This window comes from Colletotrichum acutatum (assembly GCF_030867785.1).
Source record: "Colletotrichum acutatum strain CBS 112980 chromosome Unknown BDZ83scaffold_157, whole genome shotgun sequence".
NCBI lineage: Eukaryota > Fungi > Ascomycota > Sordariomycetes > Glomerellales > Glomerellaceae > Colletotrichum > Colletotrichum acutatum.
The window spans coordinates 65,979-83,308 of record NW_026849151.1 but is presented as its reverse complement, the minus strand read 5'-3'; the positions used below and the strand labels follow the sequence as shown (position 1 = coordinate 83,308).

Below are 17,330 nucleotides of genomic sequence, written 5' to 3'. Positions count from 1 at the left end.
AGGTGGTCAGTCTGGTCAGCTTCGATGTCAAGGGAGCATACAATGGTGTGTACAAAGAGAGACTACTTCAAAGACTCAGAGCGCGGGGGATCCCGGACAAGCTGGTGAGATGGGTGGACGCCTTCTGCTCCCATAGAACGGCAAGCATCCTGGTTAACGGTCACGAGTCCGAGGCTCGTCCGCTACCACAAGCCGGACTGCCTCAGGGTTCGCCGCTTTCGCCCGTGCTCTTCCTCTTCTTCAACGCCGATCTCGTACAGCACCAAATCGACGAGAACGGGGGCGCGCTGGCCTTCGTCGATGACTACACGGCGTGGGTCACAGGCCGATCGCGCGAAGCAAACCGTCAGGGCATCCAAGATATTATCGATCGAGCACTCGCGTGGGAACGACGAAGCGGGGCGACGTTCGAGACGGACAAGACGGCCATCATCCACTTCACGCGCAACTGGAGGCTGCCGGCGGACTCAACCAGCTTCGTCATCAAAGGTGACACTGTCCGAGCAAAGGACCACGTCAAAGTATTGGGAGTGATGATGGACACGAAACTCCGTTTCGAAAAGCACATCGCAGACGCGACGACAAAAGGGCTGGAGGCCGTGCTGGGGCTCAAACGGCTCAAAGGCCTGTCTCCGGCGACGGCCAGACAGCTTTTCGTGGCGGCCGTAGCACCGACGATGGACTACGCGTCGAACGTCTGGAGGTACAGGTGTCGAGCAGCGCAGATGAGGGTGATCACCGAGTGCAGAGGATTGGCGCCCAAGCGATCGTGGGAACCTTCAACACGGTGGCCACGGCGGTCGCTGAAGCGGAGGCAAGCATACAATCGGCGCAAGAGAGGTACGACAGAAAATCAACGACATTCTGGGTACGGCTGCGAAGCCTTCCCAAGACCCATCCGCTTCGACGTCTGCGGGCGGTGGCCTTTAGACGGTTTCCGTCACCCTTCCAGTTGATGGCGGAGGCCTATCGCGACCTACCCCTTGACAAGCTGGAGACTATCGAAGGGTATTCGATCGCTCCTTGGGAACGTCGTATTGATACAGTAGTCGACGACGACACGGTCAAGGCCTCTGAGGCAATCCGGTCTGGATGGGCAGTGAGGATAGCGACAGGGAGCTCAGCAAGGAACGAGGTTGTGGGCTTTGGAACGGCGACGACGCTGCCCGCATCTTTCAGAGGGGGCGGTGGCGTCGTGACGGCCTCGCGTACGTTCGGTCAGAGAACGGAGCAGAACCCGTATGTAGCAGAGCTAGCGGCACTGGCAGAAGCGGTCAAGTCTCTCCCAGAGAGACTCGAGTACCGGGCCATCCACGTCTTCACCCGCAACAAAGCGGCAGTGTTGGTGATGCACAACCCGCGGCAGCAGTCAGGCCAACAAGAGATCCGACAACTATATGCAGCGTGCAAGCTCTGCAGAGACGAGGCAACAGAGTCACTCTCTTCTGGCTTCCATCATCGATAGAGTCAGACCTGGCGCAAGCGGCCAAAGCAGCAGCAAAGGAAAGTACCCAAGTAAACAAGACACCACAAAAACGGCCGGCCAGAGCCTACTCGACGGCACTTAGGATCGCTTTACAGAGCGTGCGACAGAAGCACGGAGCCTTGCCCGACAACGTAGGAGCATATTCGAAGAAGATCGACATAGCCCTGCCGGGAAACCACACACGCAAGCTGTATGACGGACTGGCCTGGAAAGAAGCCAGCATTCTAGCGCAACTACGCACCGGAATGGCAAGGCTGAACTGGTACCTCTACCAGATCGGCGCAACCGCCGCGGCGCTATGCGCTTGCGGGCAATCTGCAGAAACGGTAGAGCATTTTCTCTTTCGATGCACACAGTGGACGGCACAGCGGACTCGGATGCTCCAACAGACGGAAACGCGGAGAGGAAATCTGTCATACTTCCTGGGAGGAAAGCGCGCGTCCGACCCTAAGGATTGGTCGCCAAGCGTAGACGTTGTCAAAGAGACGATCAAGTTCGCCATGAGCACGGAGAGGCTAGATGCACAGATCAGCCAGCAGCGAAACCACACGCAACTAACATCATCAAATTAACCGGAGACACCCCCACGCATCCTCGTGCCATCGACAGCAGGACTAGCTTCGGCCGCCGACGATAGGACGTCGAACACTTTGAGAAACAACTCCGAGATGGCCTGCTACTAACCCCACGAGCAACCGCAGCATCGACATGCAAAACTAAAAAAGACACATACGGAGACGAACAAGACTTGTATGGGCTTCTGGGAGGCAAGGATATGAACGAATGTGGAGAATATGTAGATAATCATGCGAGCCCTAAACAGCTTAGCCGGGGCGTAATAAACTATGTATGTATGTATGTGGCAAGTACTACAAGGTCCAATTGGTATGTTCCTCTGGACTATGCAATCGTAAAGCGACTCAGACGAGCTGGTCCTTGAGGCTGAAGCATCAATCAACACTAACTCTCAACTTTCGCATTGATGTAGGGCGACTACTGTGAGCTTGTGGCTTTGAACCAGACAGTTTCGTTGGATCTGTTCCGTGCGATGAATCCCCAGGTGGGTTAAAAAGCAACATCCACGCCCAAAGGCCGGAGCTCAACTAACGGCATGGCCCAGATCAACAGTGGGTGCACTAATCTACAGGCCAATGTGTTTTATTGCATACTGCCGACCCAGGACTGGAACACCAAAGCGACTTCAACAACCGTGCCGGCCCCAACAACCACGCCTCTTGGAACCACGGACAAGTGCTATCAGTGAGTCTTTCGGTTTTTGCTGCAAATTGACGACTATTCCAGCTCTTCAAAGCTCACTCTCTTCTTTTTTTCTTCAGGTGGTATGTGATCCAGTCCGGAGACTATTGCGCCAAAGTCCAGGACAAGTTTGCGATTTCTTTCGAACAATTTCGTGCATGGAACCCTGTAAGTTTAGGATTCACCGGGAACCATTGAGTTGCTCACAAGAAGACATTAGGCAATCGCAGGTGACTGCTCCAATCTGCAGCTTGGGGTGGCATACTGTGTTCAGGGCGCTGCGTCACTCGCAGCACGGGCGACGGCCGATGCCTTCAGCCAGTCCGACCCCAACCAGGTCGCTCATTATCGAAGGAACGGAGCCGGACCTATTGAGACGGGAGTGCCCGAGTCTGAAGTGGGAGGCGTTGCTATCGGATGGCCTGGTGTGGACTCTCCAAGATTGAGAAGGGTAATGGGATTGTCAGAGAAAACGGAGTTGTAGAGGGATAGTTCTTTGCCAGTATAATCGCCTTCCCTTACATTTCGCATATCTACTAAATCGTGCGCTTCCCAACAATTGGATCCTGACTAAAATCTACGGCGCTTTCGCATTCTTTCCGGAGACGGTGCCGTAGACCACCATACGTCTCCCAAATCCTCGCCTCCAGAGGTGCCCGTCTCGGTATCCGTTAGACCTTCCAAGCCCCGAATACTTCGCGTGATCCTTCTCAAGGGCATGATATCCGAGTCAAGGAGCCACCAAAACTCTTCGACAATCGTCTCTGCGGCAACCTTGAAGATTGGCTTGAACCACTCCCTCTCTTCGTGACCCTCCTCCAACCCAGGATCCGTGTCTGCGGCGACCGCGAGAAAAGATGGTGCGGATGCCCGCCACCACTTGGACTTGGCTGTCGGTCGGTCGCCTTCGCCCAAATCCAGTACGGATGATACCACAGCCGAAGAGGCGACAAGAAATACTTTCTCCGAAAACCCGGCTGGAAGATCGGACTTCATGTTGTCGAACTTGTCGCGCAGGTCATCGACGGTGGCACCAGCGAAGGCCGGATCCTCAACCCATCGTATCTCGAATGTAGACTCGGCTTCCTTGAAGTACTCTGGCACATCGACTCCATCTGCATCTCTTTGAAAAGGAATCTCAACGATTCTCCGTACCTGCTTGGCGAAGGTCTCCCATTGTTCCTGGTCGTCGTAGCAGGCAGTTCGGAAGGCCACCATTCCCCACGTCTGACCTTCGTGGCGCTGCTTCCAATGCTTCAGCCAGTTCGGGGGCATGTACTCGACCGCCGGCTTCTTTGCAGTCTCAGCAGTCGATTTGTCGCCAGATCTTTCCGCATCGCGTTGTTGCTCCTCAAAGACGTGCATCGCTAACTGCCCTACACCTTCCTCTCCTAGGACATCCCGTAATCCAGCCTGCATCTTCAGCAATTCGTCTACGGGAAGAGATGTCACATCGTCCGCGGTTGCATGTCGATAGCGGTTGTAGTTCCAGCCTGGTGGCCAGTAGGAACTTGATGCATCAGAATAGACAGGTTGGGCCGTAGGAGTGGCAACCTGGGGCGTATCTGGCTCTGGTGCGTCCTCAGCAAATCTGGGGCGCGGCATCTCGTTTATCGATTGATTAACTCAAGCAAGTTTTCCACTGATGAATACACGCAAGTGCAGATGCTGAATTTGTATGACAGACGCCGATGAAAGGCTGGCGAACAATTTGAATTGAACTTAAGTCAGGAGCAGGAAGGAACCCCTCCGATGACAGATGACATACATGCACCTTCCCTTACTTACACCACCTCCTTACATAAGGGCGGTACGTACTTCCAGACTCAATCAGCCCCTGATCGACTGAGTCTCACTCTCACTCTCACTCCTCGCTTCGACATCACACACGTCTGCGTCAACTTCATGCAGTCTCACTCTACATGCCGTCAGTCTACATCACACTGCCGGTCTCAATTGGTCTAGCCTTTATGCTGATGAGACACATCCGATGATCGGCTGATGGAACAAATCTTTTCAGTAACGATCTAAATGAAGGTGCAACCCTAGCTAGGGAAATGATAAGATGGCCAGCCGTGCAATGGGAGAGCTCTGAAAGTGATCATTACCTGGTGCTCAAATTGATTCAACAAAGGAGATATATATAATTAGATCTAGACACATTCTAAGGGTATTGTTCGTAATGAATCATGCTTGGACACATCATAGAAAGACAAAACCATAATACGTAAAACTTTTATCACAGATTCCCACCGGCAGGCTTCATGTAAGGAAACTTCTACTCCTCGTCACTCTCGGAGCTGGAATCGTCGTCGTCCTCATCGTCATCATCTGTGAGATATTAGCATCCGTGAAAATGTGTTCAGCGATATTGACATGTGCTTACCATCAGCCGGGGTTTTGTTCTCAGCAACACCGTTGGCTCTAACGCGTACTTGCTTGTAGTGAAGGGGATCGCTCTTCAGATCCTCACCCTCAACAGCAGCGCCGCCATCCTGCACGTACTCCTTCAAGTCGGCAAAAAGTTCCTCGCCAAAAGCGCCAGACTTCTTGGCTCTGGTAATCAACTGGCCCACAACGCTGGACGCCATCTTGGCAGGCGTGTTGAGAATTTTCTCAATCACCTCACGGTGACCGAAGCCACACTTGGCGTGAGGATCATCGACGGGTGCACCCTCGGCCGAGCTGTCCCTGAAGCGCAGACCGGGAGTCTGGTAGCGACGGATGCGGACTTCGCCGTAAGCCCTGGCGAGGTCGACTGCGCTGACCTTGATCTTGGCGGGCTCGGGAGGGGGCCACAGCTTCGATTTGGTCAAGCCCATGATGGCGGATCCGAGAAGGAGCTGTTCGCAGTCTTCTGCGGTGCCATCCTCTGTGCCGGCGTGGCAGTAACGAATCTCCTCGCCGGGGTAGCAAGAGGGGTTCAGGAGGCGGTGGACAGGGTTGCTGACAGCCTTGATGATTTTGTCAATGGCCTCGGCGCGGATGGCGGTAAGCATGCGGATGACCTCGTCCGAGATGGGCTGGTCCTTCCAAGGGCGACCCTTGGAGTCTTGAAGGGCACCATCGGGTCCGACACGGGACTTGTAGGCCGCCTTGGCCAGCACACGACTGAACCAGCGGGCTTCGCCAAAGACCCAGCTGAGGACGAGGGTCTTGTCCTCGTCGTTGCGGGCGCCAGCCATGAGAACGTGGCGGTTCAGGGCGATAACCCAGTCGTTCATAAAGGGGACGAGCAGGTGGGTGGCGGCGTACTTGTCGGAAGCAAGGGCCAGGTCGTACAGATCGCCGACGTTGGGCATGGTGGGGAGCTCGTGGAACTTGAAGTGGGCAATGGAGAAGAGGACGTCCAAGCCGCTGGCTGTGTCGGCGGGAGACTGGAGCTCGATTACGCTGGAGGTGTTGTTGGCGAGCAGCTCCTTCCAGACGCGGGAAGCGGATGCGAGAGCGGCGGAGCGGACGGAGTACACAATGAGCGAGCCATTTGAGTCGCGGACCTTGATGTGAAGGTCGGAATCCTCGTGGTAGGAGATTCTCTTATCGGCTTCGGGGGTAGCCGGGCGAGGAGGGAGGATAGCGACGCGAGTTGCGAGCTGGGCACCCTGCGGCTCCTGTGCCTCGGTCTCGTTCTTCTCCTCGTCTTCCTCCTCATCCTCAGAAGAGGATTCGTCGGCGTCGTCCTCGGCAGTCTTGGTAGTCTCGGCTACAGAAACGGCCTTGGGCTTCGCGGACTCGGCTTCGGTGGTGGCGGGGGCCGAAGAGGTGTTCTCCTCCTTCTCTTCGGGGACGGTCGTTGGCTTGACCTTCTCGTCAGGAATAGAGGGGACGGCGGGGACGGCAGGCTCCTTGGTGCCAAGGAAGGACTTTTCACGGCCGGGCATGGCAGTCATAGGTCTCTTGACCTCATCGCCGGTGTTTGATTGGACCAGAGAAGGAATACTCTGAGAGGAGTCAGAACGCTTCATGAAGTAGCCATCCTTGACGGGGCCGAAAGTCGGAGTGGGAGGGCTGGAGGTGGCATTTTCGTTGGTGGTCTTTGTGGTTGGGGCTCTATTTACTTGTTAGTATGAAGTCTCATCCAACGTTGGTATAAGTAAACAACTTGTGCCGGTATAGATTCCTCGAAAAGGAGCTGATACAGTACTGGAATGGCATGGGAAGCGAGGGCATAGCAAGAAAAGACCAAGGAACGCTACCGAAGGGAGGATATTCGCAAAGGCACAGACGGCGGCCGCGGCGGCAACACTCTTTTAGGATGCCTCACGATTGCGCTGGCAGAGCGGCGCCCTCCTTGAGGGTCTTCCGTCATTGCATCTTGATCCTGCCAGTGATGATGCTGGGTAAAGGAGTCATCAGGCGCGTCACCCTCGGGTGGTGTTGGCGGACTACGAACACCCGTGTAAGAGAGGGAAGCTGATTGGAGGTGGGTTGGGTTCGGTTGGGTGTCGACGTTGTTGTTTGGAGCCGCGACAGACACGTCAAACATGCAAGACGACGAACTCGTCGAGCTGGAGTCGCAGGACCGTTGAACAACTGGAGGGGCACGCATCTTTGGTGGAGATGTTCAAAGCCGCGGCGCCCGCTGTTGCAGCCGGTCCGGTCGAAGCGGGACCCCTTTCAGGGTCCAGCATAAAAGCAGGGGTCGAGGCGAGCGATGCTTGCAGGGGGATGGGCAGAGGATAGAGAGAAAGAAGAGCGGTGAAGCAGGATATCGTGGCCGGGACAACTGAAAGAAGAGAGAAAACAATTTTGAAGTAAACAAAACAAAACGTACCTCTTGAAGCGGTTGTTGAGGAAGAGAAAACCACTTCCAGACTTGCGACGTTCGGGGTCTTGACCAGAGGGTGTTCTCCGGTGAGACTCAAAAAGTGCGGGAGACATTGTGAGGGGGTATCAACGGCCGTAATTTCGGAAAACAGGAAATAAAAAAAGAAGACGGGAAAACCAAAAGCGAGATTCGTCACGCCAAATGAAAAGCAACTGCTAGACGGAGAAGCAGTTATGCAAAGGTCTCAGATGTCGTGAGTCGTGACCAAACAGAGATGAGGAAACAAGAAAGAAGAAAGGCAAATGTAAACGCTGGACTTGATGCCCATATATATGTGCTCGTCGGTTCATCAGCCCGAGATAACCATGTTCACAATTCTCAAGCTCAGTATTCATATGGTATCCACCGAGACAGTCGGGATGGCAAATCAAAGTAATCGATATTGCCCGTCCACCGTCCATGAACCTCTCGATGGCCAACATTCTGAAGTCGCCGAGGGGTGGTGGTGCGGCCCACCGAAGTGGCTGGCCAACTAAACCTGAACCAAGATTAAACGAAATGGAAGGTCGAAAAAAACATTGGGCACCAAAGAAAAAGCTCGCGAGTCGCATCAACAATCACCGCCCTCTATGCGTGCCGCCCTCTTTCTTCACCGCTGGCATCGCGTCGTCGCCTCGCCGGAAGACCGCGTCCAGGGCTCCTGGGAAAGATTGGAAGATTTTCTCACGCACCCTTGCTAAATATGGCATTCTTCTCCCCCCGGGAGCTCGGGACACCTGCAGAATTCTTTTCGAGATCCACCCCATAGTGACATTTTAGCGCAGTTCGCGTTGGATATCCTTGGACATCCTTGGATATCTCATCCATCAGCAGGGGGGATGCAGTCACATTTGGCGATCGCCTCCACCGCCCTTTGCATGAAGCACCCTTGGCTGCATGAAACATTGACGGCGGCCGTTTCTACCGCTCTTTAGTTGTGAGGGTGGTGTTGAAAATCTGGGAAGGAGGAGATTCACCAACGTCGGGTGAGGCTGTCGAAGTCTTGAGGCGAGAAAGGCGACTCGAGGACCACTGACATATGGGTGGATGAGAACAAACGTAGCCATCAGATGTGATGGCCTCCGAGTTGTGCATGCATCAAAGTTGTGCACCTTTGACTAAGTAGGTGGTCATTGGGGGGGAAACGGTTTCTGATATCTCGCGTTGCAAGCTAAAGCATGGAGGCTCTGCAGGAGAGGGTCGAGAAGAAGAATAAACCTAGCCTCCTGCAGTCACTCACTGAGAGGATGATTGGATAGATCGGAGTGTGCATCTAGATTCGGCGGGAGATGCAGGATGCGCGTTGAATCGTCAGACGATTTCTCGGCTTCTCATGACCCTGCAGTTTTTTAGTTCACGTTAGGCACAAATTCTTCATAACACAAAGCACGGCCCATCATGATTTATACAATTTGAATATTAGGAATCATTTGTTATGAACATATCGCAATCCTCCCCGACCCAAAACTCCAATTAATGCCCAAAGACTTAATAAAAAGAAGCAGCTTCAAGCTTTTGCAACCCCCATGCCATTTACTGCCCAACGATGACGCCAGGAGAAAGCTCCAATCCTATGGGCAGGCCCTTGATAAACTTCTGGGTAAAGGGAGCCCCCGACCGTTGAGCAATGACCTCCTCGATGTCCTTGTACATGTCGTATCTGTCATGTCGTTAGCAATGATGAGAGAAAGGAGTTTCGAAGCTGTTAAACTTACCCGTTCATCTCCTCAATGGTGAGCTTAGCTCTCTCATCCGCAACCTTGTATGTGCTAGTGCTGGTGTTGTTTGAGAAACCTGGATGGGAATGAGCTTCTGGTCGTCTTCTAAGTAGATCCGTCTGGATTATTGAGCTTACCAATACGCTCGTTGATGTTGTACGCGGCCTTAGCAGCCGCGGACTGCACACGCGTGGCGCGGGGCAGACGGACGGTGTTGTAGACTTCCAAGGTGTCTTTGACATCTCCATTGAAGTACTTGGGGTGGAAAAGAATTCCAAGAGCAGCGGCATCCTCAATGGCCATGCATGCACCCTGACTTTGGTGAGGCATCATCTGGAGGCTTCAATTAGAATTGGTCTCGCATCGAATGGATAGGTCGTTGACTTACAGGATGTCCCGCATCACCCAACAGACAAACCATGTCCTTATTGACGTAAGGGTAAGGGTCACTGCATTCAAGTCAGAATCATGAACTGAGAGCAAATGATTGGATAACTTACTGCATCCACAGACGCCAGGGCTGGATATCCTTGCCAATAGCGAGGTGCGCAAGGACCTGCTTGTCAAGCTCAGGGTACGGCGCCAGCAACTCCTCAACGGGGCGGTCTTCGACGCCCCAAGCCTGGTTCACGTAGTCGCCCTTCTCTCTAGGGAAGAAGCAGTAATACGACAGCAGCTTGCCGCCGTTGCAGGGTGAGAGGACGATCTTGTCCCACTTGCCCTCCTGACCGCCCCAGTACTCGAGCGCGGCGTCTTGCGAGTAGTCGACGAGGCCGGCCTTGACGGCGTCCTCGGTGAGGACGTTGGCGTGCAGACAGCTCGAGTCGGCCGGGCGCTTCTCCGGCTTGACACCGATCAGGCCCCGCACCACGCTGCCGATGCCGTCTGCGCCGACGATGAGGTCGTGTGTTGCAGTCAGGCCGGTGTCGAACTCCACCTTTCCGCTGGCCAGGTCGATGTTCTTGCACTATTTTGGTGAGATTGATTAGCCGCTGGAAGAATGCTTAGGTTGGAAGGGGAGTATCTCACCTTCTGGTTAACCAATAGCTTGGCCGGAATGCCCTCGCCTTCCTCTTGCATCGCCGTGTCCTTGAGCATGGCGTGCATGTACTGGCGGTGGAACATGTTGTAGACATATCCCCAGCGCTTCTCATAGTCGTCAAGGCTGTACACGCTGACGGGTTCGCCCGTCTTCCAGTCCCTGTTGATAAGGCTCTTCAGGACGACGGGATCGCCCTTCTCGACGTCCACACCCCACTCGTGCAGCCAGCGGGTGCCGTTGGCGGCGCATGAGACGGAGGCGCCGACCTCACCCGCGAAATCGTTGCGTTCGTAGATGGTAACCTTGTGTCCGGCCCGGCGCAGCGCGATGGCGACGCTCATGCCGCCGATGCCTCCGCCGACGACACCGACATCAAGTTGCCTCCAACCAGCTGGAATAGATCCCATGTTGTCTGTTTGATGATGATTGAGCTTGTCAAAGGGGGTATCGTAAAAGTTGTTTAGGTCAAAGAAGTAGAAGAGTGCTCAGTTCGATGGCGTGTGAGTGATGAAACAAAAGAGACAGACAAAGATGAGATTGCCGCGATATGTATACTCATGGACCGTCATCGTTGTCGGGGCGGTACCTGTCAGATGAAGCATCACCACACCCTCCCATCCCATCTCTACCCCATCCCGTCCCGTGCGTGCGGCTTTTCGCGGTGTCGTCGATAACAACCATCAGCTCTCTGAGACTGTCTCGTCCGCGCTGCGGCTACGGGATTAGGTGCAGTAACCGCCGCCAACAGTATCCCTCGATAACCTATTGAAGATCCCCAAACTGGGCATCCTCAATGGATGTTCCATGTAAGTCAGCCAATGACGAATGTACTGGTTATCACCTAGTCCCAGCGGGCCGGGTCTCGGCTAGCATCCGAGATCCTATCTGCAAGAAGTGCGCGGCCCGCTCACCACTTGGTGCAATTACCGCAATCTTCTTGCGCTGTCTAATTCCGTCTTTCCGCATCACAGTGCATCCGAACAGTGTCGATGTATCGATCGGGCGCAGTTCTTCACATTCGGGCTGATTATCGCACGGCTTTTTGGTCATCAGACTAGCCAAAGCCGCCAGAAAGCGAGTGGTGTGGTGTTGGGAATGTTTCGACCCCAGACTTTGCGACCAATGAACAACATGAACAGGCAATGCCTGGCGATGCGATGTTCACTTTGGCCAACCAGCGTACGCGACGGACACTCTTCTGGGCAATGTTGCACGCAATAGGGGAACCGCATTTAGTTTGGACTAACGTTTAGGAAGTTCCGAAGCTACCAAACTATCATTGTCTTGGGAACTCAGTATTAGTTTGTGGTTGATTATCCGACGTACCATTACCCGCCTCTCATGAGCTCTACAATCCAGCGCTTAGTATTCCATCTGACAACAAAAAGGCTCTAAACAATGGTATCCTAGAAAGTAATATCAATACCCTCCGTGAAGCAGTTAAGTAACTACCCTCGCTCTGTTGACCACTTCACTGGTTGTTTCTCTCATCGAGAGAAACAAACTTTCTGGCAACGAATCATTCGGCTTCTGAGCTGTGATGGTCATTTTCAAGGATTTCAAGGTAGATTCTTGACAATTTTTATGCTTCCATTGAATGCGATAAATGTACCCGTATCCGAAGCTAGCACTCGGCATGACGATATCAAACGTTAGAGCCAGCGGCTGTAAGACAAGTAGGTACATCATCTACCGCGAAGCCCAACCATTCTGTTTGATGTGTGGCAGTCGCCATAGCCTGGAAATATTCTGCGCACTTTAAAGAGACCATATTTCACTATTAAGATCAGAAGTTCGGCACTCTCCAACATCAAGTAATTATACTAATAGGCTGATAGATGAAAGAAAAATGGATTATGATATACTCCCGTGTATCTCTGGCTCGGTGGCTCCCTCAATCTAAGTAGACAGAATTGATAGTACCACATAGATACGAAGCCCATGGCTCGGATACCAATAAGCATCAGTTTAGGGATCTACACAGGAAGTAAGTATTTCGTCGGGTACCGAGAACCTCCATTGTGGTGGTTGTCTAGGTAACTCAGATGCAATGCTGAGAGCAATCAGCATATGGTTGCAACATCGTTAGACATTGAAGTTACCGAGGGCCGTGTTGATACAGGAGCGATCGAGAGCGACGTGCAAGATGAAAACTTTTGTCATAATTGAATTGATATTCGAGGCATGATTCTGTCATCGAATGCCTCTTACGTGAGCCCCGATTCATGAGTATCCCACTTTAAACCATCAACGCCATTCCCATGCTCCTTGTTCGTGCAAGATTGCGTCGAACGGTTTTAGCCCTGGCCAAATTGGGGAGTGTTGAGCGACATCGCCATGAGCAAACCACCGATGAGACCCGCGCAGGGCAATGTGACGATCCAGCCCGAGAAGATGAAAGCAACCTGGCGCCAATTTACAGCGCCAACGTCAAAGTTCATCAGTGCCACACCAATAACAGCTCCAGTCAAGCACTGGGTGGTACTGACGGGGAGACCGAGACGGCTGGCCAAAAGCACGGTAATCGCAGCGCCGAGTTCCATGGCGAATCCTGAAAGCGGTGTCAGTCACAAGGAATGATCTTCGATAGGGGACTGGTATACCTCTTGTGGGCGAAAGCTGAGTGAGCTTATTTCCCATTGCCTTGATAATGTGGTGGCCCATGAACCAGAAACCCGCACCGAGCAAGAAGCCGGCGACAACCAAGATCCAGATCGGAGTTTCTCCCTCCTCACTGACTTCGCCTGTCATGTAAACCTGATAGGCAGCGACCCAAGGCCCGACGGCGTTTGCAACATCGTTGGAACCGTGGGCGATGGACATCATCATCGCACTGGCAACCTGCGCGTAGGTCCACAAGTGCTCGACGCGGTTATCGTATTTCTTGGCCTTGCCGTGGATGGCAGCGAGCTGGGACGAGGCGTGCGTGACGCAGTCGCGAGTGACTCCCTGCAGGAAGAAGTACTTGATGAAGCTCCAGATGCGTCTAGGATTGTGGATAGGGAGGTGGGCGGTCGGGGCAAGGAAGCGCTCTTCGGGCTCAGGCATGCGCTTGTATCGCTGAACAACTGCTGGGTTCTCTGGTCCTTTCTTTCCGCGCTCAACGTCCTCTAGAGACATCGGGACGGGGGAGGGTGCATCAGAGTTGCTATCGTTCCCGACCAGCTTCTCGCCTCTGTCGTTGCCACCCTCGGTCTTGACCGCTTGCTTCTCGATATCGCCTTCGTTGGTGGCGTTTGAATCATCGTGGGCGCTCGCATAGTAGTCGATGACGACTTCGTTTCCTTTCGCAGGCAAGTAGATTGGCGGGTTCTCCATGTACAAGAGAGGTCCGAGGAAGATATGACGGAGGCGAATGCGAGTATCCTCCTTGACGAGTCTTCGGTGGACGTAGGGTACGAAGAAGATGTAAGAGAGGAGAAGAATGCCGAAGAACACACCAAGAATGATACCACATACTGTTCCAGCACCGAGTTCCTCAAGCGACGGTGCACCGGGGGCCTCGACCGTGATGAAGAGAGCGAGAATAGCCGCCGTGAACGCCAAGTAGAAAGGAATGGCCTTCATAGCCTTCTCGAAAGAGTTCTCGCGTTCCAGGACGGTGAACTTGAGACTGCCGAACAAGATGGCGGCAAACGCAGCTGAGATACAGGGAGCAATGCCCCAGGATGCGGCGATCTGGGAGACACTGCCGTCACTCCAGGCCCATGAAACCTGGGCTTGGGCGGCAATACCAACACCAACGAGCGCTCCGACGATGGTCTGTGTCGTAGAGACCGGATATCCAACTTTTGTGGCAGCAAGCAGCCAGAAAGCACTCGCGAACTCGGCGCAGCCCATGGCGAGGATGAGGGTGGAAGGTGTCGTGCGGAACCGGTCGAGCTCGATGATGTTGTTCTTGATTGTGCCGGTGACCTTGGAGCCGAGGACAACGGCACCGAAGAACTCTGTGCACATAGAGAGAAACCCGACCTGTGGCATGGTCAAGGTCCTGGCTGCCACGGAGGTGGCATATGAGTTGGCGACATCGTTTGCCCCGTTCCCGATGGAGCTGCCACAAAAGGCGAGAGTGATTACTGCGATGATCCAGTCATACTGCGTAAGGACAGCCATGATGAAGGCTAACTTGGGAAGTGTTGTTGTCTTCCGCTAGGGAGATCGGGGAGGTAAGAGTACAGATGGTGGGAGATGATTTCACCAACAAAGGTGAGAAAGCTCGAAGGCAGGCGAGCTCGAAGGAGGATGGCTTGCCGGCCTCTCTGTCAAGGTGTTGAAAGCCCTGGAACGCCACCATCTTTATAACGACAGATCGCCATTATTGTTAGGACGAACCTCTTGCTGTTCTCCTCCTTCCCCACCGCGTCGATGGCAAGCCCTTCAGGGTTCACGTTTTTGGAGTCCTTGGCTATAGTCGCCTCAGCTTGAGTCTTGGTTACAAGAGGAGGGGAAAGGAAAAAAAACTTCTCAACGGTACGTGTCGGTTTCAATACTGTTCGGTAGGCTACAAGATGGCATTTTGCCCAGATATGTCAGTGTCGCGAGTCCTCGACCCATTGCGGTGGATGTCTTGACGGATGCCCAGTCTGCGCCGAGCTCTGCGCTCATCCACACAGCGAGCTGAGATTGGTGAAGCGGGTGCCACTGGAGGACTTGGCCCTCTTGGCTTTCAAGGTACCAAAAACAGATCCGTCAGGAGAATCCAGCCAGTCAGAGCGGGTTGTGAGAGCACGTTGTCGTCTCAATACGCTCTCGATGATCGAGCATGGCTTATTTCTCTGTGTCTCTGTTGAGTCTCTGCTCAAGTTCTCAACCCTCGTCGTGATGTCGCCAAGCCTGCGATCTGACGCTAGCAGCGCGACATCAGCCCGCTGTCGCGTGCCCTCTTGCTTCTCTGAGAGCACGGTGGCAATCTACTGGGCAGGAGGACACGCGAGCTTTTCCCTCTTTTGCACTTCCTCTTCCTTCTCTGAAGAGGAGTTTCCGAGGTTCATTGGTATGGTAGCGTTCGGTCTACCTCTCTGGCAACCGAGGCAAGCGGCCAAGCCTCCTCCGGCTGGGTTTTGGAAGAGCTCCGTCGGTCAGATTATTTGGCGTTGGGCGACAGCGCCGCACGAGTCACGCAGTGATGCTCTGCCAGAAGATGTGAGCCCCAGCCAAGACTGTGCTACGAGGATTAGCGAGTCTACACAAAACCAACTTGAAGCTGCTGATCTGCCTCTCTTGGCAATAAAAATAAAAGATTCCCACGATGTTCGAGAAAAATGGTCTAAATGCCCCAGCCAACACCCTTTAGCTACCTGAGCCCTTACTGGCATGTCTACGCCTCTGGATGACTGCATCGTTGTCTTAAAATGCTTCAAGGTGCTGAATCGGATTTCCGAAAATCTTAGGTAGTCTATACATTTGACGTATTTTTTCAAGTAAAGTGGCCATGATGAGTAACTCAGACTTCAGAGTTGAAGGGAATTGGGACTGAGAAGCATGGAAGTACTCGTACAGTAGGTAAGTACCTAGCTAAAATGGACAGCAAGTGCGCGGTACGTTTCTAACTCAGTGCAACGCAACATCTTCGGCACCTCCTTCGATGCAACCCCCGCCAAGACCCCCAAGATCATGAGGTATCCACGAATCTGGAGTCTGATACATCGCGTCATGACGATAGTCAGGCAGCTTTACTAAGACTGCAAGTTGATACCACGCAATAATTCAGTATGGACTATAAAGTGGCTCAGCACTGGGGTCGCAACCAGGCAATCACGACGCTCATTGAGACGTGAAGCTCATTGGACGTAGCCACTGCTGGGCACCGCCAAGACATTGAAGAGGAGGGGAACTCTCGTGATCAGCGTTCAAACCTTCGAAGTTGATATTAGTCTTTGCTGGCGTGAGCTGTTTGGGTTACCTCTTGGCGCTGTCTGGACCCTCATCAGCTGCGTTGCTATAAATAAGCCTCAGAAGCTGAACTCTCAAACCGAATAACTTCAGTTGGCACTTGACAACCCATATGCCAAGGCCGGCAATTTATCTCGGCGTGATGCGGTTTGATCAACATCGGACCATTTGTTTATTTTGCAACCTTACTTCATTCAAGCTTAATAGAGTGAACCTTGGCAGTCGTTTCATCACGTAATACGGGATGCTCCAGAGTTTCCTCCAGGGTCAGCCTCAGTAGAGGACAGATGTGATTCTGTGAGCGACCTCCTGGTAAATATCAACTTGCTTACCGCGTAGCTGTACCTCAGATAGAGTGAGGTGTACCACGTATACGTGCAATAAAAGTCGATGACGATGATTTACATTCTGGGGGAGTCTATTGCAGAGAGAACTCAACGATAACTTGTCCGACCAAGGCTCTTTTCTTCTACTTTTGAGATGCTGCATTCCACATGTGATTTGTGAAGAAAGTTTCGATGCTACAGGAACTACGCAACCCTGATTGAATCGCGGAAAGCAGACGGCTAAATCCAATATGACTGGACCCAAGCTACCCGCTGGTCGACTACTCGTTCCCTTCAATGTCAAACGCTTGGCTGTCTATGGGTTTCGTTTACAGTCTTGGCACGCGGGATTGTCCGCCAACTCACTACCGGTACCTACATGTACCTTACTTAGTCTGCAGCAATGATTTGCCGAATTAACCCGAGTACAACGTCAGGTTGACTCGAATTACCATCATACCGTAAAGCGCAGATGTGTAAGGTAATTTGCATTGATTCTCGAAGATGGGATCTCGGAGAGGCTTTCATTTCGTACCTGAGGTGATGCCGGACCTTGGCCGTGAGGCACTCAATTAGAACGGAACCTGATGAATGACATTGCTGATTGATGAAATTTTGCAGGCATGATGAAAGCGGTTTGAAAGAGGAGAAAAGGGGTTCGCCGATGGGTAATCGAACAAAAGGTTAGGCGATGGTATGTAATGGAGGAGTTGCCCAGGCATCGTCACATAGGCCCCCGCCTTTGACCACTCAGCCATTATTTTCCAGTCACTTGTTGAGGGCGAAGGAGCAAAAATACAAT

The 17,330-nt window shown here is 53.0% G+C and overlaps 5 protein-coding genes across 5 annotated transcripts; 1 reads left to right on the top strand and 4 right to left on the bottom strand.

The window, feature by feature from the left end:
• Positions 1-3,216: 3,216 nt before the first annotated feature.
• BDZ83DRAFT_639462 (uncharacterized protein) lies at positions 3,217-4,465 on the bottom strand. The gene has a single exon (XM_060509429.1). It carries the CDS (start codon positions 4,346-4,348, stop codon positions 3,314-3,316), a length of 1,035 nt encoding a protein of 344 aa, XP_060359169.1. The 5' UTR covers positions 4,349-4,465; the 3' UTR covers positions 3,217-3,313.
• Positions 4,466-4,638: 173 nt separating this feature from the next.
• On the bottom strand, positions 4,639-7,796 carry BDZ83DRAFT_639461 (uncharacterized protein). Its single transcript, XM_060509428.1, has 3 exons — positions 7,518-7,796; positions 5,130-6,793; positions 4,639-5,074 (listed from the first exon to the last, which is right to left on the bottom strand). Exons 1-3 carry the CDS (start codon positions 7,622-7,624, stop codon positions 5,022-5,024), a joined length of 1,824 nt encoding a protein of 607 aa, XP_060359168.1. The 5' UTR covers positions 7,625-7,796; the 3' UTR covers positions 4,639-5,021.
• A 1,200-nt stretch (positions 7,797-8,996) lies between these two features.
• Positions 8,997-10,742, bottom strand: BDZ83DRAFT_639458 (salicylate hydroxylase). Its single transcript, XM_060509427.1, has 6 exons — positions 10,298-10,742; positions 9,769-10,235; positions 9,657-9,717; positions 9,406-9,601; positions 9,266-9,344; positions 8,997-9,210 (listed from the first exon to the last, which is right to left on the bottom strand). Exons 1-6 carry the CDS (start codon positions 10,715-10,717, stop codon positions 9,084-9,086), a joined length of 1,350 nt encoding a protein of 449 aa, XP_060359167.1. The 5' UTR covers positions 10,718-10,742; the 3' UTR covers positions 8,997-9,083.
• A 1,865-nt stretch (positions 10,743-12,607) lies between these two features.
• Positions 12,608-14,423, bottom strand: BDZ83DRAFT_590661 (phosphate transporter; the record flags this gene model as incomplete). The annotated part of the gene is made up of 2 exons (XM_060506355.1): positions 12,608-12,861; positions 12,914-14,423. The coding sequence occupies 2 exons, from the start codon at positions 14,421-14,423 to the stop codon at positions 12,608-12,610; spliced, it is 1,764 nt and encodes a 587-aa protein (XP_060359166.1).
• A 2,342-nt stretch (positions 14,424-16,765) lies between these two features.
• Positions 16,766-17,283, top strand: BDZ83DRAFT_639455 (uncharacterized protein). Its single transcript, XM_060509426.1, has one exon. It carries the CDS (start codon positions 16,780-16,782, stop codon positions 16,933-16,935), a length of 156 nt encoding a protein of 51 aa, XP_060359165.1. The 5' UTR covers positions 16,766-16,779; the 3' UTR covers positions 16,936-17,283.
• Positions 17,284-17,330: the final 47 nt, after the last annotated feature.